The sequence below is a fragment of the Quercus lobata genome, chromosome 8, assembly GCF_001633185.2.
Source record: "Quercus lobata isolate SW786 chromosome 8, ValleyOak3.0 Primary Assembly, whole genome shotgun sequence".
Taxonomy (NCBI): domain Eukaryota; kingdom Viridiplantae; phylum Streptophyta; class Magnoliopsida; order Fagales; family Fagaceae; genus Quercus; species Quercus lobata.
In genome coordinates, this window is record NC_044911.1 from 19,761,378 (window position 1) to 19,783,136 (window position 21,759).

The window sequence follows — 21,759 nt, forward strand, 5'->3', positions numbered from 1 at the left end:
CTTGAAAAATAGAAATGTTGCCAATAAAGTTCTGCCGAACCAAGCCAACTGGAGTTAACAGGACGTAGATCTTTCAGCTCAGGATTAGTGTCTGCCTATGTAGTCATATCAAATATTTGTAGTCATGTTTTGTAACATCGACCCTGCACATGCCATGACAGCATGGCATAGGCAGCTTTTACAAGTCTCTATTTCTATGTATCTTTTGAAAGGCTAAATTCTGCTACCACAGCGTGATATGTCCTCAACTATGACACTAACCAAGCTATGCTGGCTTGTCGATTCTACCTGCTGGCCTAGCTTTGAAAGCTGAGGAAGGTAAGGATGGACCTGAAGTGGCTACAGATCAAACATAAATGTTCTTGGATAGTTGTCTAAGTGCCTCTGCTTTGCAACTGTGTGATACTGTTAACCTGTAAATTCAAAGCAGAACAGATAGAATCCTGTTTCTTGGCATTGCAAGGTTTCAGGAAACATAATCTCCTGATTCATTGCGTCATAGAATCCTGTTTCTTGGCATTACATGGTTTCAGGAAACATAATCCACTGATTCATTGTGTCATCTCATTTCAATTTGCAGTAAGAATGAGCATTATCAAAACTGTGCACTAAATTTATAGTTTGAATCATAATGTTCTTGTGGAATATTGTGTCATTTCTTGTTTTGCATGGTTTAAAATGCGTGATTGCATTAGCGTGTGTTGGACTTGGAACCATATCCAAAATGAGTTTAAAGTAGGCGTTGCTGACGGTCCTTACCAAAAACAGTTTCAGCAAGCCACTGCCAAAAAGGCACTCGATCGTTCGTGGGAAAAAATTGTGAATAAATTTACACAATGTGGACTTTTCAATGCCATGATTACTGGTCTACGTGCTTCTACAGCACTAATGATATTTGTAACCAGATTCGGTTGGAATTAGCAGATTTCAGTCAGACCTGAGCTGCAAATACTAATGATATTTGTAACCAGATTCGGTTGTGTACTAACTAGAGCTTGTGAAGAAGCTAAAGCCATTATTTTCTTCCCAAAAGAGTAGTGGGGTGAATGGAAGTATGAAACAGAAACAATTATAAAAGATGGCCAATTAGGTACTGTAAGGAAGACTAGAGGAACTAAGTTGTGTTCAACTTTGGAGTCAAACTGAATCATTTCGTTAATTATTAACATTCATCCCTGTTTTTCTTGCCACTAGACCATGTAGAATGCTTTCCAGAATGGAGTTTGATAGGCAGTATCTTCCACAAAGTACTTTCACTCAACTATTTGGGTTAATTTGTTCTGCCAATCATGCCTGATTTGAACCATGTAAGTCATGAAAATCAGGTGTACCTTACATGTCTTATTTTGGCCAATATAACTTGTGATGCTTTCAGGTAGACAAGGAACATTAACATAGCTTGCGCTTTGCCTAGCTAAGTAAAAAAAAAATAGAAATGAGGTCAGCAGGCTGTATGTGCTGTGCTCAGTCAGATGGCCCACCCAATGCAAGTTACAGCTTTAGCTGAATCGGTGTATTTCGATCGTGACCCAAAAATGAGTGGTCTGCTTTTTCATGTCGGTTTTCTTCTATTCCCTTTGTTGTTCTACAATCTTCGGTTGATACTATATAAGAAGCAATATACCCAACAAGGTTTCTGTTTGACCTTATTTATTTATTTATTTATAATAAAGCCACAAAAAAAAAATGAAAAAAACTATTCATCCACTCATCCATCACATTTGTTTTTATTTAATTTACTTTTGGGATTTATTTCTTTATTATTATTTACTAGTTTCACTTTGTTTTTGTCTTCTTTTTTTTTGGATTTTCAGGCCTGTTTAAAATGTCACCCTTAGCATACAGAGAGAGAGAGAGAGAGAGAGAGAGCATTTTTGAAGAGCATTCGAAAATTAAATTCATTCATTCGTGGAGAGAAGCAAAGGTAAGAAAGAAAGAAAAAAAAAAAAAGCATAGAAAAAAAAGGCTAGTCTAGTGTGGGGCTTTTGTAAAAAAACAAAAACTGCTATTTTTTAATAACTTATTTGAAAAATACCATATTTTTTAAAGTCATATAAGACTTTTAAAATCATATATATATATATATATATATTAAAATTGTGATATTTTTCAAAAAAGAGTTAATAAAGAAACAACAATTTTTGTCACAAAATGCCCCAAAACCAGTGGTTTAAGACTTTAGTTATGGTGAGAGAGACAGACACACAACATGAATATATATATATATATTTATATATATACATATGATTCAGCAGCTAAGCTATTGAGAGTCGGAAAGGCTCCAATTAGCTTCACTTCCAACACGAGGAATGCTGTTGACCCTTGTGTACTTATCAACCTTGAAACTGGCCCCACACATGGCCCCTTCACTGTCTATCCTTGGCATTGCCTTCAGCTTGTTCATTGGATGCTCAAAGCTCATCAATCCTCCTCCCCCACTGTGGAACATACACCCTGCACACACCACCATACATGTGAGGACCATGCTATCTTTTCGCATGATATTATGATGGTTTACATTACTATATATATATATATATATATTCATCCGATTAAAGTAATTTTGTTTATCGTATAAAAGTGACAATTATATTTTAAAAAAATGTGATAATATTATGTAAAAATGCAATTATATTTTGAAAAATGTGATTTTTTTTTTTTTTTTGGAAAGTTGTAAAGTGATGGTGATACATACTTTTAAATGCAACAATATATTCACTCAATTTTTCACGATTTTATTCACAATTATTAACATGATTTATGAAGTTTTTTTTTTTTTTTTTGAAAACTATTTATGAAGTTAAGAAAGTGAAAGTGACACTACAGACAGGAAGTTACAATAGTATGTATGACCAAAATGACCTAAAGTACCTGTTGGGAAAGGAGCATATGATTTGGCACAGCCGGCTTTTATGACCTCCAAATCATCAGAAATCACTACAGAGCCATCAGCTGAAATGCCCCAGTACAGCTTAACTCCACCATCAGAACCCTGCAACCATTCCATTATGAACATTTGTGAAAATTCTCTATACACACTTCCTTTTGAAATTGTATTTTTAAAACTTGATTTCTGTCCACGTGACTGTGTTTGTAGGAGGAGTGTGTAATAACAAGTATTTGACTATCATTATAACTCATAATATATTACCAGTGCAGCAAAGACAGTTCCAGCCTTACTATCATAGACAACAAAGGCAAAGCTCCCTTCAAGATCCTTGACAACTTGGTCAGCCGGGTATGGACCCCGGTCTCGAAGTGTACGATATGCCTCGATCACAAACATGGCCTCATTAGCGCCCTTTGATAGACCATACTGCTTATTCAGTGAACAAAGGTTTTTCAAGCTCCCCAAGAAGAGGCAATATATATCTTCCAATCCACAGAACAACCTGCAATCACCCAAAAACCAAACCCTTTATTTTTCTTATACATGCATACTATAAATACAATATGAGCTCTTTTAAATAATTAGAATAAAAACCATTAGAATTTCCAAGATATGTGTGGAAGCTCTTACAAAACCTAGCATTGCAGACCCTTGGAGGGTAACAGTTCTAACTCAGGATACCTTAAAAACTGTCTTCCTCAACCAGTAAAATTTAGTTTTAGTGGACCCCTAGAGAATCCTAATAGAGCTGCTCGTGTGTTAGCTACTTGGTCTCTAAGTAACAATTTCTCTAGTTGTTTTGTATTGGGTGCTTCTCCCTCTGTTTTTGCAAATGTTATTGAGAAGGAGAAGGCCTAGAATTTCTTTGTGTGTTGCTTTTGTGCTTTAATAAAGTCTTTTCTCAGTTGGTTATCAAAATAAAAAATTAGAATAAAAACCAAGATCATAATGTCACCTAATGATAAATTATCACCTGTTACAAAAGCGTACACCGATAGAAAATGATAAATTTAAATTCTAACACTTTCCTTTACCTATGAACCAAAATTCGGTAATATATATTCTAATATTATGATAAACTACCGCGTGTTCCAAAAATATAAACCGATATAAAAAGGGTGAATTTAGTCCTAAAGAAAATTTGAAAAGTGAAAACATTTAATAGTGACAAGACTAAAAATCTCTGTATTGTATTGTGTGTAAAACTATAACAAGGACTGTCATTATATATAGGCAGACATTTGAGTGTTGTATTTTTAGATCTCATCTTGCTTAAGGAATATTTTAACAGGTGGTCGATTATACTTACTAAGGAAGAATCGAGTGGATCTCATTGAGAAGTTCATCGAGTCCCTAAAAGCTAGTTGAATGCAATAAAAAACTCAACCTTACACCACTTGTTAACTGACCCTTTTAACAAATGGTCATACACAATTAATTATAAATTCCACATACTTGGAGAGAGAGAGAGAGATTACCTTTGATGAAGTGAGTAAGGGCGGTCAGGCAGAACATAAGCAAGCACAGCTGCATCACCAAAGGTCATGGAGAAAGTTTTATGAGGATGATGAGAAAGGAACTCATTGAGAGTTTCCTCAGGAAGCTTAGGCCTCTTAGTACTATTGTAAGATGAAGGACTATGAAGCTCCTCAGGTGGGTGAGCAAAAGCCTTGTGAAATATAGCCAACATGTCTTTTTATTTTCTTTTCTGTAGAAGAAACTACAATTTTGTTGTTATAATGGAATAATGTGAGGAAGAGATAATCATGGAGGGTCCTTTGTCTTATTTATATTGTTACCTTTATGACATAAAAGGGTGCTGTTAAGGTGGCAGATTTTTCTTATATGGTGGGCGGGGTTTTAGTCTGACTCATCTATGATGATTGATGGATAAGGATTCTCCTATTCCGAGATATTCTTATCTTTTTTTGTCTTTTATTTATTTTGGTTTTACGGAAGATAATATATAATATATTCACCTCAAGATGAAGTAGTAGTAACATGTTTGTCATTTAACTTTATTAGTATCATTTTTTTAAGTTCTTACCTACTCAAAAGAAGAAGAACAAGAAGTCTTGTGACGGTTCATCAAAAAAAAAAAAAAAAAAAAAAAAAAAAGAAGTCTTGTGACGACTCCTGTCACCCACTTAATCATTTTTGTTTATTTGTCTGGTAAATAATGTATGGATTCCCAATTGATAAGTGATAACATAGACATAATAATATTTACCCTCTATGGCTCGATATCTCTGCCTCTAAAATCTACATGCCTGAGTCCCACAGGCGTTGGAAGCCAAACCTGGCCACTCTCGTGGAGGGGGGCAAGAGAGAGATACCCTGATAGTGATAAAATAATTTAGCAAACTTTTTTTTTTTTTAATAATTATAATAATGTTATATTACTCAAATTTGTTTTTTGATAAATTCATGATTAGATTTTTTTTTTCTTATATTCTGTCTACAAAATTTTAAGATGATTAATAGTTATGTGACTTATGTCATCAATCATATATTTAAATTTTAACTATTTAAAGAAAATATAATATACCAAGATTTTAATACATGGTTTAATTATGGAATTGAATTTAAATTTAATTAAATATATATATTAAAATAATTATGTGTAAAATTATGAGGAGTAAAAAACTTAAATATGTATCATAGTATTATGAATTCAACTAAAAGTCAAATTCGGTTTATACCAAGATTCGGTTTATATATATATATAACTTTATTTTCTTATATATTTGTGATGAAAATTATAATAATTATTTTTTGTTACTAGAATTACTGATGTCAATAATCAAAGAGGCCAAGTGCTATCACTATCCTTCTTATTTTAATTTTTTTTCCGAGTACGACAAATATTTGTTTGTTTCTCTTTTGACTAATTTTTTGGTACAGTTGTTGGTTTCTTTGTTTTAATTTTTTTAGGGAGGTTTTATTCTCACATCTTTTAGTGGTTTTCTTTAACGTCTTCTTATCTTATCCTTTTTCTTTTTCTTTTTTCCCTTAAATAATTTGATAGTATTATAATGGAGGAACACTAATTAGAGAAACAAACTTTTGTGAAAAAAACTTTTGTGTCAAAATATAATTAACCTTCATTTAATACCAAAAACCATGTAAAAAGGATATTATAAATTTGGGTGATATTACGTTTTCATCATAAATTTAGGTTTTTAAAACTTTTTTTTTTCTTCATTTCAAGTCTACACAAGGTAAAATTGGTATTTTATGGTGCGTTTAGATACCACTTATTTTGCTGAAAACTGAAAATAATAAAAAAATAATTTCTGGTTTTTATTCACAAATGAAAATACTGTTTATTTACCTTAATGCACTATTCATGTCCCATGAATAGTGCAAGAGGCACTAGTAAAAATAAAACCGCAAAACGCTAAAATTTGGACATGTAGACACAATCCAAACGATACCTTAAAATGACTGGATGATAAAGGATATATTTTTTGGATACATCAATATATGGGTGGAAGATTTAAACCCTAGATTCTTTTCTTATTTTTTTGAAAACACAAAAAAATATTAGCTGAACTATAAGACTCTTGAGACCACTAAAAAAATTTGTGTCAATAAAAGATATCATAATAAATTATTTTATTTTACATAATTAAATATAGATACTCTACACTTGTAATCTATCTGCATCATTACTACATTTAATTTATATATATAAATTTAAATTAAAAATCAAAATCAACGGACATAACTAAGAGTAAGAGGTGTTCAATATTCATATAAATACAATTGACAATTTTTTCTCAAAAAAAGAAAAAGAAAAAAACACTTGACAATTTTCTTTAATAATCGGTCGTACACTCGTACTAATCAAACTCACATGTCACATGTGTGCCAAAAAATTGTATTATTTATTATATATTATCTGGAAGCAAATAAATTAAATCAGTGTAGTAAATTGACAACAACTTGCATTTGGGATATATATGGTTTGGTATGGCTGGGTACTGGTCTTATCGAAAACTGGCAAAGGCGGCAGAGATAGAGTCAGCTCAGCGCCCATACTACAGGCCATAACCATTGTATTTTGAGTATTCTGTGGGTAACAATAGTGGGATTGTCATTCTTGGCCAAATTTTGAAGATAGCTAGGGGAGGTTTATCACTTTAGCAAAATAAGAACAAGATGGATATGTGATATGACATTGGCTTCCTGTTTTTTCTTTGATGGACGCCCACCTCATGATGCAATGTGATAGTGCTGCTAGCCATTTCATTTTTGACCCATCCCTTGCTTCCAATCTGTCAGCCTTTTGACCATCAAGAATTTTTTAATTGAATGTAAATTTTGATAAATTTATTATATATATTTTTTCATTCTTATAAAATTTTAAGATAATTATAAATTAATAGTCATATTATTAATTAATTGTTCAAATTTAAGTTTTTGTAATTTAAAATAATCCATAAAAGATGAATTTATGGATCGAATGGTAAAAAATATCCAACTAATATGAAAATTTATATATATGTTAAAAAAATATAAAACATGTAATCTATGGAATTTTCAAAATATAAATTCAATAAAAAGTTATTGAGTTGTTTAATATTATTTAGACACTTAGAGTTATATATATATATATATATATATAATTTTGATGGCATATAAGGTTCATAAAATTTAATATTTATGTCATTTTTACTTCTTATTAGCTTCAAAATTTGTTTCTTTTTCTCCCATTAGATACTCAGTTCAATGAGCATAAAAATGCTCACATGGTTAGAATATCTTTCTCTCTCCTTTGTTTGTCTGAGTGTGTTTGTTACTAAAAAAAAAAAAAAAAAAAAAAAAAAGAAATTCTAACACGAAAGCACATCATAACTCTACTCAAAAATCAAGGAAACTTAACTATAAGCTTTAAACATACAGACATTCTTGAATTTGGTTTAAAATATGAAATAAATGTAAAGGCTTCGCTTCACCCCATATAAATATGATCTGTTGAGCATATTCTTTAAGAAGAACATTTTTTGTGGCCTTTACAATCCAACAGCCGATCCTTAAACTTATTCCCTCCACAACAATTTTGCTAAATACTTTACTTTTTTGTAGTCTTTAAGAGCTTTTCACTTTTTTTTTTTTTTTTGTTGAGAAACAGAGCTTTTCACTTTGTAGACTTGTAAGAAATACAACTTACTGCTGGACTTTTTATATCCCAAGGACAGGAGTACAAAATTGTTGGTCTATTACATTGAAAAATTCAAGTAGATGACGTATTGTCTTGAGAGTGATAGTAACAATTTATTTTCAATGTTACAAGATGATACGCACCATCTATGGAATTTTTTGGTGTAATAGACTAACAATTTTGCATACTATTGCCAAGATAAAGCAAATCCAACCACTACGTTGTATACTCTTCTAATTTTACACTACTTTTAGGATTAAAAAAACTCACAAATACTACTTTCTTAAACCCACAATGGAGATATATCATATATATTACTTCTCAAAAGAAGAATAATTTGTTGCTGCTTAAGGATGAGAAGACAAAACTGTATAGCTTTTCCTCTGTTTCTTCAATTTTGGCCAGATATGACGGCCTATAAATAATGTAAGAATCTATTGCATTTGACATCTTTTTTTAATGAGATTAAATTAGAGATAAATTCTCTTTTATTACTTTGACTAATCAAAATAGAAAATAGCCCATCGGTGATTTTGGTAATATATAATTAATATAAACAACAATTCCCATATTAAGGATTCACAGCGTTTGAAAACAAATTAGAAAAGATCAACATATAATTTATAGCATTTGAGAAAGAAACGAAAAGGCCATCAATGAAAAGCCAATCTTATTGGTTGAGCTATAACTATATGCTGAGGACGCATTTTGCATGAATTATGGAGAACATGGAGAGAATTTATCCTATTGTTAGTTTGGTTTAGAAATTTGGATGCAACTTTTGTCATCCTATGAATCAATGGCAGTCTAACCCCTAACCTAGAACTTTTGGTTTGATTTTTTTTGGTGGAATTATTTTCAATTTGGCCATTATTTATGTTTCAAATTTTCATTTTGGACCTTTATGTTTGATTCATTTTTATATTGACCATTTATATTTCAAAATTTTCATTTTCATGAAGGGCCAAATAAAAACCAGAATCAAACATGTAGGGAAAAAAAAGAAAACTAAATTAAATATGAAGGGCCAAAGTGAAAATAACCTCAAACTTTAAAGGCTACAAGCATACTTAAATATTAGAAATAATGTGTCCCAGTCATATCACCTAATGCTAAAGAATCATAGCACATAAGCTTTCTTCTAGGTAAGTCACATAAGATAAAAACTAATGGGCATACATGGAAGGACATAAAAAGTGTAACGATTGCAAAAGTTTAAGGATGAAAAACGATTTGTTTTTAATGGATTAAGGATGAAAACCAAACTTCTTATAAAAGCTAACAATCATGGAAGGAAGGACATAATTAATTTTTATTCATTTTTGTTAAATTTTATAAGTAAACTATGATATTTGATTTTATTATGAAATTAATCTTGATTTAGTTTGTATTAATTTATCAAGTTATGTGTTGAATTTATCTTGATTTATGCCATTAGGTGATTATATTAGTAAGTGAAATTACAATAGTGTATTTGATAAATTAGATTATGTTATTCTATTATTTAAAATCTGTATCACTCTTAATAAATATTATAATAATATAGGCCTGGTTTGAATCAGGCTTACTGCTCCTCTCCTTGGGCTGGAAAAGAGAATAGAAGAAGGTTGGCCTGAAGTGACAAAAGTTTGTAGACCAATAATATTAACAGCTTACATTAGGCCTATAAGGCTTTACCAGTAATTAGACAATTGTATAACTTGTGGGCTGAAGCCTGGCTTATAATGTTTGGGTTTTACAACTCTGATAAGATGTTCTGCAGTTTAGGGTTATAAACTTGATTATTAGTTAGTTCGCATTTCTCTCCCATAAAATAAACTTTAAAAAAAATTAAAAAAAAGTTTTATTTTATTTTATTATTATTATTTTTTTCCACTATGGCAATCACTTGCATTTCTTACAACCAGAAATTTTGTAAATCAGAGAGTTGATTCTTCATCTTAAATTCTTGAGAACTTCGAAACATATATAGCTTGAAATCCTTGCTACTTCATACATGCATAAGACAACGAGCGTTGGACAATAGCCTATAGAATTCCTCTAGAAATGTGGTACAAAAAGTCTATCTTCACTATGTTTTTTAGATACTCAAGTCTATACAAAAAGTCTATATTTTTTTAGAGTTTCTCCAAAAAAAAAAAAAAAAAAAAAAAAAGGTTTTAGATACTTTCAGGTCTGTATCATCCTTGGTGCATTAATTATGTGATCCTGACTTATGTATAAATGTGTACCAGTGGTCGTGTTAAGAAACTTGGTCCCTTGAGGTTTGTTGCTGTTTTACATGAGAAAAGCCCAAGCTAGAATAGAAACAAATGCCATTTTTGTAGATAATGGACTTAGTAAAGAGGCCTTATAGTAGTGGGCCAAACTGGCAATTTCGACACTATTGTCAGCCCGTGAAGCACGCTTCATGATTTCAATTCTGGGACCCTTGCAAATTACAAGCACAATAGAAAAAAATTCTGTTTGGGATATCAACTTCTAAAGTTGGGAGGAATCTCCTTCAACCCTTTATGTAGTCTGATGACGAACTGATCGTCAGATTATTATGATCGTCCAGATGGAAGTCGTCCCTCACCAATCCAATCTTCTGCAACTCGTGGACGAAATAAAGGAAATAGTTCGCCGGCGTTGTGCCTGCAAAAAGGTCTCCGATGCCAAAGTCAGAAAGATTGTCAAAAGAGAGCAATGAGAATCAAGTGTTAGAGTGTTTTTCTTACCCCACCCCTTTTGGGGTTCAATCTTTATATATGTGTGCTTGCAGGTGATTTCTTCTAACCGTTGGTGGAGTCTTGATGGAGGCTTTAATCTTGCCTGGTAACGCCCTTGCTGGGTGTTAATGATGAGCTGCCATCCCCAACGGTCTGAAGGTTTATTAATGTCTTGTAACGGTTTCGCGAAGAGTGGGAACGAGTGTCCAGGTCTTTGAGAGACGACCTTTTCCCTCTGGACGATTTTAGTAAGGTCGTCCCTATCCTGCAGTGTATGGACGATTACCATTTTGGTCGGGCATATTAGCTGCCCCCCTATTCCATGGTCGTCCATTTCCTGGACGATTATAGGAATATGAAAAGATTGTTATTATCATTATTTTTGATTTATTTATTTTTTTCAGTTATGGCGCTTGGAGTTCTGCTCCGCATTGATTGCGTAGTGGCGGCTGTGGCTCTTCTCAGTGCCACGTGTTTGATTTCTATTGGTGGGAGTGCCTCGTTTCCGGTGAGTGCCTTTTCAGTTTTCCCGCACTTTCCAAGGTAGAGTCCTTTGATTTTTTGGTTTTTCCTTTCTCCATTTCCCCATTCTCTGTGCGGTCGATCTCTCCTACGCGTATTTTGCTCCTCACCTCCTCAGTTTTCTCCCTAACTTCCAGGTACGCCCACCCCCATTTACGCTTTTCTTTCCTTTCTGGTTTTTCCTTGCATTTGTGTCACTTAAGTTCCTTTTCCTCTCTGTACTATTCTCTCTTCTTACTGAGTGGTGGTGTTAGTTTTCTCTTTTTTCTTTAATGGTGGATAATTTCGAAGTTAGGCGTAACTTCCCTTCCGTAGCTTTTCTCCTTGCCCGCTTAGGTTCCTTGGTAGAGCTTTCCGGTGACCTATTGGGTGCGCCTTCGCTTGCCGGTTCGTACCCATTAGTTGAGGAATTTGTTAGTAAGGGTACCGGGTTAGGTTCGGCGTTGGATGTTTTATACCCTTTTTTGTTAGAGTCTCAAGCTTGGTTTCGGTCTATTAGAGGGCTCCTAAGAGAGGAAAATATGGGTTTAGAAGAAGGGTTAGGTGATTTAGAGAGGGGTTCGTCCTCAAACGTGGTTGAGGAAGAGGCCGGGATCGATGCAACGACCACCGCGCTTTCCTGTGCTCCCTCGTCCTCCCATTCTCCTGCTCCAGCGACAGTCCATCAATTTCATGCCCTCAAGGAAAATTGCTCCTTGAAAGTTGAGGTTTTTAGTAAATTTAAGGACAGATTCCAATTTCCAGAGGGAACTAAGGTTCGTCTACCCAAGAAGGGCGAAAAGGCTTGCGCTTTTGCCCACGGAGAAGTTTGCTTTTACGAGGCTGCTTTTTCGTGTGGCCTTCGATTTCCCGTCCATCCGTTCATAATGGAGCTTCTTTACCATTTTAACCTTGCACCGGGGCAACTTATGCCTAACTCCTGGAGAATAGTAATTAGTTGTATGGTGATTTGGACGACCATTGCTGACGGGGATATGATCTCAGTTAATGAGTTCGTCCATCTGTATCGTCTGAAAGAGTCCAGAGAATTTGGGTACTATGAGTTCGTACACTGGAATAGGAAGGCTCGTCTGGTAGTTGACCTTCCGTCGTCCTTTCGCTACTGGAAGTCAAGATACTTCTTCGTATCTGGGGACGGTTGGGAAACATTTCCTGATGATCTGTGGGGGAACGTACCTAGGTTGCTGTGACGATGGGAGACCCCTTTGATTGGTGCGTTTACCCCAATGTTGTTGGCCCTTTTTTTATTTTTTATTTTTTTATATTTTTTTATTGATGTCGTCCTTTGCAGTGAAAGATCGTCCAGAGCTTGAGGCCAAATTTGTAGAGCGAGTGCAGGCTGCGACCAAGTACGCAAGGACGATTGAAGATTTTGGTGAGCTGATTGATCCACGTACCTTAGCTCGTCACTGTCTGGGACCAGAACCTTCCCTCTATTTACTCAGTGCCCTCGACCGTGAAGAGAGAAAACGTAAGTTGTACTTCAAATCATCTCTTTTCTTCGTGTTTATCTGCATTCTTTTTATTCGTCCTTACCCCTCTTTTATTCGTCCTTGATCTCTTTTGTGTAGAAATGACGTCGAAGTTTAACAAAGAGATGTATGACAAAATTAAGGGCAAAAAGAATGAGCCCCTTTCTAGCATAGGCCAGAAAAGGATGAGAATCACAGATAAAGAAAAAGAGAAGGGGAAAGAGGTGGTGGAGAGAGGATCGTCCACACCTACCCTTGATCTGGACGAGGGTCTGGCTGCATCTCCTGGCATTTCGATTGAGGAGGTGGCTCGTCCTTTGACGAAGCAGAAGGCTGCTAATAAGGGGAAAGAGAAGGTCGGTGCCAGCGTTTGGTCGGACGCTGGGACGGCCATGGACCGTGCCAACGAGCTTTTTACCCCTGGTGAGATGAGGGAAGTCATGAGCATTCCTTCGCACGAGATGGTGAGCCGTCACGTTCATAAGCTCGTGCAGGTGACCCATCATACTTCTTGTCTTTTTCTTCGTGTCTAATTGCTTCACCATTTTGGTTGCTTTTGATTGTGCTAATTTTTAATAACTCTGTTCTTGTCCATAGGTGTTGGGGGAGACCATGTACATCACCACGCAGTATTTAGCGAACGAAGAGAAGGCCGTCGTGGCCAACTCGAAGGTGGAAGCTTTGGAGATTGAGGCTTCAGGCCTGCGGAAGGATTTGATCATGACCATGGATTCCCTCAACGTCTCCAAGGAGCAGGTTCGAGTACTGACGGAGCAGTTGGACGCTGAGAGGCAATCTTTGAAGCAGAAGGACGAACTCCTGGCTGCAGCCGCCCAAAAGATGAAGGTTGCTGTGGCCAAGGCCGTTACTGCCTTCCAGTCCACGGAAGAGTATAACACCATCCTCTTCCAGTGGTACTTCAAGGGGTTTGAGCTGCTGCGGAGGTACTTGCTCAAGCATGGTCCTGGTGTGAACCTTGAAGATCTAGACTTTGAGGCCATCGACAAGGAGATTGAGGAGGACGAAGCGAACCAGGCAGTGGCGTCTGTTGGTGGTGAACCATCTCAGGCTACTCAGGACGATGACGTTGCCCCTACAACTTGACTCTGCTTAAAGAAAATTTCTTCTCTCCTTTTTTTTTTTGTACTAAGTTAAGAACAACTAATGTTTGGATGCCCCTCCTGTTTTTGGGGCCCTCCCTATTTTTGTCTTCAGAATAATTTAACTCTGTGTTTGATTTTTGGATATATATGTCTGTGTGTTTATTTTTGCTGATTGCATGAGTTGTGCGAGGATTTTTGTCCTTTCCTAGGGGTTTTAGAAAGGTTTCCTCATTTACTGACTTTTTGGACGTCCTGCATGGACGAGGTCGTGTTGGTCATCTTGAGGAGTTTGATCCTCTTGCTTTGTATATCCGCTTAAGGAATTTTACCTTTTGAGACGGCGTGTATCCCGTGGAGGGATTTTAGTCGTCATTAAGTTTTTTAGAGACGATATAATTCCATTAAAAGAATTTTACTGTCATTAAGCTTTTTGTGGACGATGTACATCCATTTAAAGAATTTTATCGTCAGTGAGCTTTTTGGCGACGATGTACATCCATTTAAGGAATTTTATCGTCATTAAGCTTTTTAGCGACGATGTACATCCATTTAAGGAATTTTATCGTTATTAAGCTTTTTAGGGACGATGTACATTCATTTAAGGAATTTTATCGTCAGTGAGCTTTTTGGCGACGATGTGCATCCATTTAAGGAATTTTATTGTCATTAAGCTTTTTAGCGACGATCTCATTTTTGCTTTTCTTTGAAAACCGTGGCGCATGATTTGCTCAATAACACTTAAGAAAGGCTGGACGATACTTATGATTCGAATAATTGCTTACATAAGATAGAAGTATCAAATTGGTTTTACAATGAAGTTTACAGTTCCTTTTCGTAATACCTCTTTAGATGTTCGACGTTCCACGGACGAGGTAGCCTTTTTCCTTCGGAGTCTTCCAGGTGGTAATTGCCCTGACGCGAATAATGGACAACTCTGTAGGGACCTTCCCAGGACGGTCCCAATTTGCCATGTGCTGGATCCTTTGTTGCAGGGGTGACTTTTCTGAGGACGAGGTCACCGATGTTGAATCTTCTGAGCTTCACTCTTTGATTGTAATATTCGGCTATCTTTTGCTGGTACTTGGCCATTCTTTCAGCTGCCTGATCTCTAATCTCGTCTAGACTATCTAAGTTTTCTTTCAATTGGCTGTCATTGGTTTGCTCGTCAAAAAATTCTCTCCTTAAGCTTGTGAGACCAACTTCGACTGGTATGACTGCTTCTATGCCATATGTCAGATTGAACGGTGTTTCTTCAGTTGGTGTCCGTGTTGTCGTCCTATATGCCCACAAGACGCTTGGCAGTTCTTCAGGCCATATTCCTTTTGCCCCCACCAACCGGGACTTGATGATCTTGAGCAAGGTCCGGTTGGTTACTTCCGTCTGTCCGTTGGCCTAAGGATGACCTGGTGATGAGTACTTATTTTTGATGCCCAAGCTCGAGCAAAATGACCTGAAGCTTTGGCTGTCAAATTGACAACCGTTGTCTGATATGATCGTCCTTGGTATCCCGAACCTGCAAACAATATTTTTCCAAACAAAATTTTGTACATTTGCTTCGGTGATTGTTGCCAGAGCTTCTGCCTCCACCCATTTTGTGAAGTAGTCGATGGCGACGAGCAGGAACTTCACCTGTCTCTTTCCCGGAGGTAAGGGGCCCACGATGTCGATCCCCCACTGTGCGAATAGCCATGGAGACGATATTGTGGTCATCTTTTCCCCGGGGATTCTTTGAACATTCCCATATCTTTGGCAACTGTCACACGTCCTCACGAAATCAGCTGCGTCTCGTTGCATTGTTGGCCAAAAGTAGCCTGCTCTCATGATCTTCCTGACGAGGGACTTTGCCCCCGTGTGATCTCCGCAGATTCCCCCATGTACTTCTTCAAGGATGTACCTGGCTTCCTCCTTTTCAACGCATCTCAGATACGGTTGGGAGTAGCCCCTTTTGTAGAGTTCGTCATTAAGGATCGTAAATCTGGCTGCTCGATTTCGTACCTTTTTAGCTTCTTCTGGATCAGGCGGTAGTCGTCCTTCTTGAAGGAATGTGAATATCGGGCTCGTCCATCCATGGTCTGTGTGGACGGAGGAAATTTGGAGTTTCTGTATGCTAGGATAGTTTTGTTCTTCTATCTTCCAATCAAACCTTTTACTTTCGTTCTCCGTCGAGGCACTTCGGGCCACCTCATCAGCTTCTGCGTTCTGATCCCTGGGATCTGGACGAACTCTATGTAATTAAAGGAGCTGATCAATTGGTTCGTCAGCTTGAGGTATTTCTGCATCCTAGCCTCCTTTGCTTCGTACTCCCCTTTTACTTGTCCAATGACGAGTTGGGAATCGCTTTTGAGTACAACATTCTCAGCTCCTAGGGCCCGGGCTACTCTCAATCCCTCCAACAAGGCCTCATATTCTGTTTCATTATTAGTTACGGGGAATTTAAGTTGGACACCATACTTAAGGACGTTCTTTTCTGGGGAAGTGAGGACGATGCCTGCTCCGCCTCCCCGTTGAGTGGACGATCCGTCAGTATTAACCGTCCAGATATTCTCTACGATTCTAGGGATGGTGAATTCCGCTATAAAATTGGCCAGTGCCTGTGCTTTTATCGCCGTCCTTGGATGATATTTTATGTCGAACTGGCTGAGCTCGACTGCCCATTGCACCATTCTTCTTGCCACTTCGGGCTTGTTCATTGCCTTTTTTATAGGCTGATCCGTCATCACGATGATGGGATTGGCTTGAAAATATGGACGAAGTTTTCTCGAAGCCATAATCAGGGCGAAGGTGATCTTCTCTATATGAGGGTACCGCGCCTCGGCACCCTGGAAGGCCTGGCTGACGTAATACACGGGAAGTTGCAAACCATCATCTTCTCTAATCAATGCCGCGCTGACAGCCGTGATCGAGACGGCTAAGTACAGGAATAGATCTTCACCTTCTTTGGACGGGCTTAAGAGGGGCGGGTTGCTAAGATATCATTTCAGCTCTTGGAACGCCGTTTCGCATTCCTCCGTCCACGAAAACGCCTTCTTCAAAGTCTTGAAGAATGGGAGGCATTTGTCCGTGGCCTTTGAGACGAACCTATTTAGGGCCGCAATCCTCCCTGTAAGGGACTGCACTTCTTTGACCGTCCTGGGTGAAGACATTTCCAGGATGGCCCTGACTTTCTCGGGGTTTGCTTCAATCCCTCTCTGCGATACTACAAACTCGAGAAACTTTCCCGAGGAAACTCCAAAGGCGCATTTGGACGGATTGAGCTTCATGCTGTACCGCCTGAGAGTATTGAACGTCTCTCTAAGGTCGTCCAGATGGTTCTCTTCCTCCTTACTCTTGACAAGCATATCGTCGACATAAACCTCCATATTTCTCCCGATTTGCTTCTCGAACATCTGGTTTACCAATCTTTGATAGGTGGCCCCTGCGTTCTTGAGCCCAAAAGGCATGACTTGGTAGCAGTAAAGTCCTTGGCTGGTGATAAAAGCAGTCTTCTCTTGGTCTTCTTCAGCCATTTGTATCTGGTTATATCCCGAAAACGCGTCCATAAATGTGAGAAGTTTGTGCCCTGTTGTGGAGTCTACTAGCTGGTCGATTCTGGGCAGTGGGAAGCTATCTTTTGGGCAGGCTTGGTTCAGATCTGTGAAGTCGACGCACATTCTCCACTTCCCATTTGCTTTTTTGACCATGACTATGTTGGCCAACCACTCTGGGTAGTGGACTTCTCGGATGAATTTTGCTGCAAGCAGTTTATTTACCTCGTCCATCACTGCCTTGTTTCGCTCGGGAGCAAAGACTCTCCTTTTCTGCTGGACAGGTTTCTTCCTTGGATCAACATTCAGGTGATGCTGGATGAGGCTCGCTGGGATTCCGGGCATATCCTCGTGGCTCCATGCGAATATATCGAGGTTACTCTTCAAAAAGCTGACGATTTCACCTTTCGTCTTTTGACTCATGCTCGTCCCTATTTGGGTCGTCTTTGGAGGATTCCCTTCAGCCAGCTCTACCGTTTCAAGTTTCTCCATGATCTCTGGTGTTTTCTCTTCAATCGTCCACGTATGATTTTCTTTTGAAGCCAGGACGGCATGGTAGCATTCTCTTGCTAGTACTTGATCTCCTTTAATCTCCCCGATACCATGTTCTGTTGGGAACTTCACCTTTAAGCAGTAGGTGGAGATAGCAGCCTTCCAACGATTAAGCATTGGTCTCCTTATGATCACGTTGTAGGACGAATGTGAGTCTACTATGAGAAAATTGTGCTGGTTGGTTACCTGCAGGGGGTATGACCCGGCCGTTACTGTCAATGCCACGATTCCTCTGGGGTATACTTTGTCTCCGCTGAAACTGACGAGGGGAGACTCAAAAGGACGGAGCCTTTTTGGGTCCAGCTTCAGTTGTTGGAAAGCAGGAAGATAGATTATGTCTGCTGAGCTTCCGCTGTCGACCAGGACTCTTCACGTGTTGAACCCTTCGATCATGATCATAATGACGAGTGGGTCATCATGGGGCTGCTTCACACATCTGGCATCTTCCTCAGAGAAATGCAAGTCCTTACTGGTGCGTCTTTGCTTTGATGGAGGTATGCTGTGGACGCTGTTTACTTGTCTTTGGTATGATTTCCTGAGAGACTTGAATGATCCCCCGATGGTCGGTCCCCCAACAATGGTCTTTATTTCCCCCAGTGCGCTTTGTGGACGAGGTTGGGGGCGATCTTCGTCTCTCCGTGTATTAACTGGCTGGCTTTTCTGTCCGTACCTGCCGAAATCCCCCCCTTTTTACATACTATTGTAGCTTCCCGTTACGGATGAGCTTCTCAATCTGTTCTTTTAGGTCCCTGCAGTCCTCTGTATAATGCCCGTGATCTTTGTGGAAGCGGCAGTATTTCCTCTTATTGCGCAATCCAGGTGCTGAATGGAGTGGTTTTGGCCACTTTAGGGACGGGTCGTCCCTTATTTCCGTTAGAATTTGATCGACTGGCATCACCAGTGGGGTGAATTTTGATGGACGAGGGTTTTTGTCCTCCCTCCTTCGATTTCCATCGTCGTTTCGTCTGTCAGCCCAGTCTCGTTTTAGCCCTCTTTGATCGTCCTCCTTTTCTTTCTTCTTTTCCCTACTCTTATCTGCTCCGTCAATAGCTGCCAGGGCTTCTTCCGCGTTCATGTACTTCTGAGCTTTTAACAGCGCCTCGGCCATCGTCTTAGGGGGGTTCTTTGCCAAGGATGCCACAAAATCCCTGGACTTCAATCCTGCTTTGAAAGTCGTGAGATGTACCTTATCATCTGTCTCGTCTATTTCCAGCATTCCTCGGGTGAAACGTGTCACGTAAGACCTCAGTGGTTCCTTCTCTCCTTATCTGATGGTAAGCAGGTGGTCGGCAGTTCTCTTTGGTCTCTGCCCGCCTACAAAATGACGGACAAAGGAACTGCTCAACTGCTCGAAATTGTCAATGGACGATGTTGGCAACTTGTTGAACCATTCCCTGGCTGCTCCTTTGAGGGTCGTTGGGAATGAACGACACAAGATCTCGTCAGGCGGCTGTTGGAGGCCTAGGGTCGTCCTGAAGGTGTTCAGGTGATCCAAGGGGTCCTTCAGCCCGTCGAAAGGTTCCAGCTGGGGTAGACGAAACTTTGAGGGAACAGGGCACTCCTGGACGGCTATGGTAAAGGGTGAATCCGTCTTCCGGAAGATTCTCTCCAAACTTTGGTCCGTCTTTCCTTTGATGGCATTTCTTAGTTCGTTCATCTCTTTCCTCATCTCTCTTAAAAGATCTGAGCTTGCTTCCTCTGGAGTGCTTGTTCGCCTTCTGTTGCTATCTTCGTCGTCTCCCCTGTCTGCACGATTACTTTCCTGCAGCAGTTGTTGCTTCATCTCTTGGTTCTGTCTTGTGAGTTCTTCCACAGTTGCCGATAGTGACTGGATTTATAGGGCCAGCGCAGCAGGATCTGGGTTTGTACTGGATTCCATTTGGACTGGAGACAGATCACGTGTTGAATCGTCGTTCCCCACAGACGGCGCCAAACTGATGACGAACTGATCGTCAGATTATTTTGATCGTCCAGATGGAAGTCGTCCCTCACCAATCCAATCTTCTGCAACTCGTGGACGAAATAAAGGAAATAGTTCGCCGGCATTGTGCCTGCAAAAAGGTCTCCGATGCCAAAGTCAGAAAGATTGACAAAAGAGAGCAATGAGAATCAAGTGTTAGAGTGTTTTTCTTACCCCACCCCTTTTGGGGTTCAGTCTTTATATATGTGTGCTTGCAGGTGATTTCTTCTAGCCGTTGGTGGAGTCTTGATGGAGGCTTTAATCTTGCTTGGTAACGCCCTTGCTGGGTGTTAATGATGAGCTGCCATCCCCAACGGTCTGAAGGTTGATTAATGTCTTGTAACGGTTCCGCGAAGAGTGGGAACGAGTGTCCAAGTCTTTGAGAGACGACCTTTTCCCTCTGGACGATTTTAGTAAGGTCGTCCCTATCCTGCAGTGTATGGACGATTACCATTTTGGTCGGGCGTATCATAGTCTATCTAAGTGTATTAAATTCGATAATTTAGTAAATTATTTAAACAAGACTCATGATTCATTTGATTTGTCACGTAGTAAGTTAGAGAAATTTTCTTCCAAATTGATTTGGAGGTAAGCTCTCAGTCAATATGTATTTGTTTGAAGGTTTGTAGGTATCTCTTTAGTTCTTCGGTTCTTCCCCCCAAGACGCTTCTTGTCGATGAATTAGTGTCAATCAAAAGATTAGATCGCGCATGATTGTCCACCAACAAGTTCTCAGCCTACTTCCACTTAAAACAAAACAAAACCCAAAAAAGAAAAACAGAAATTCTAATTTTTCATTCATAAAGTAAGTTGGATCTGAGTTTTTAATGTTTCAGTACTACCCACTTATCTCATATATAAGCGAGAACCACTTATAATAATGTGTGGTGGTATGAAAATAAATAGACAACTAATAATAAGGTGATGAAATAACAGACCAGCCTAGCTAGGCATATAGAGAAACCACAATACAAAAAGATTCGGTTAATGTGTATCCCAGGCATTAATCATTCATTTTGAAAAAAAAATTATGAAAAATTAAAAATACTGTCAAAACAATTTATACCCGGCACGTGTTATTAAATCTCTAAAAACAACCAAGCTTTACTCTCTCCATATATAAGAGCCATGACTACACTAAGGCAAGTACTGACAACAACATATTCAGCAAAAAAAAAAAAAAAGTACTGACAACAACAGCAGTAGATAAGCTACCTTTCATTTCATCATTGTGTCATTTTTTCATACAAAAACTGGCACGCATGCACATCACTCACCACATCCACATGCATATATGTCAGAGTGATGCCAACAACTTCTGAAAATGAATACACACAAACCTATCACCTCACTCGTAGACTTATCTGTCACATGTTAGACGTACGGTTCATACAGCTCATTCTTTTTTGTTTTCATTAGCAATAGCAACCACGGTAGCTCGATCGTCATGTGCTTGTCTGCACAATATTGTCAAACCTTCTCTATTTCACTACTTTATTCTTTTCGAATATCCATTTTTTACTTTTAGAATTATTCAAATATTTAAATTTTCAACCTCATTTTTATAATTATCTTACATAATAATACATTATAATTAGCTGTGTTTATCGCTTTTATACCAACTCATGAGTAGAACTATCTTTGAATTTGTGTGACGAGACCGTATATTTGGACTTTTCCTTGGTTGATGTAGAGTTTGATGCTATTGTTGTGATTTCCTTTCTCACGTTGAGTCCACTTGTGAATGATTATTGTAGGTTTATCTATACACGCATGCACGAACCCTCAAACCTAAGTCAAGCATGATTTTTTTAAGGTGTGCTGGCCAACTCGACCTGGCTGCCCCAGGAAGAGCACA

At 38.3% G+C, this 21,759-nt stretch overlaps 1 protein-coding gene across 1 annotated transcript; it reads right to left on the bottom strand.

Annotated features, from left to right (window-relative positions):
• Positions 1–2,138: 2,138 nt before the first annotated feature.
• LOC115954505 (stem-specific protein TSJT1-like) lies at positions 2,139–4,669 on the bottom strand. The gene is made up of 4 exons (XM_031072371.1): positions 4,369–4,669; positions 3,152–3,392; positions 2,872–2,992; positions 2,139–2,454 (listed from the first exon to the last, which is right to left on the bottom strand). The coding sequence occupies exons 1-4, from the start codon at positions 4,578–4,580 to the stop codon at positions 2,261–2,263; spliced, it is 768 nt and encodes a 255-aa protein (XP_030928231.1). The 5' UTR covers positions 4,581–4,669; the 3' UTR covers positions 2,139–2,260.
• Positions 4,670–21,759: the final 17,090 nt, after the last annotated feature.

Excerpts from the sequence above, each read along its gene's own strand:
- LOC115954505 (XM_031072371.1), bottom strand. The coding sequence starts at position 4,580 with ATGTTGGCTATATTTCACAAGGCTTTTGCTCACCCACCTGAGGAGCTT. Across the intron at positions 3,393-4,368 it reads CCTTACTCACTTCATCAAAG|GTTGTTCTGTGGATTGGAAG; the intron begins GTAATCTCTCTC and ends GGGTGATTGCAG. Across the intron at positions 2,455-2,871 it reads ATATGCTCCTTTCCCAACAG|GGTGTATGTTCCACAGTGGG; the intron begins GTACTTTAGGTC and ends TGGTGTGTGCAG.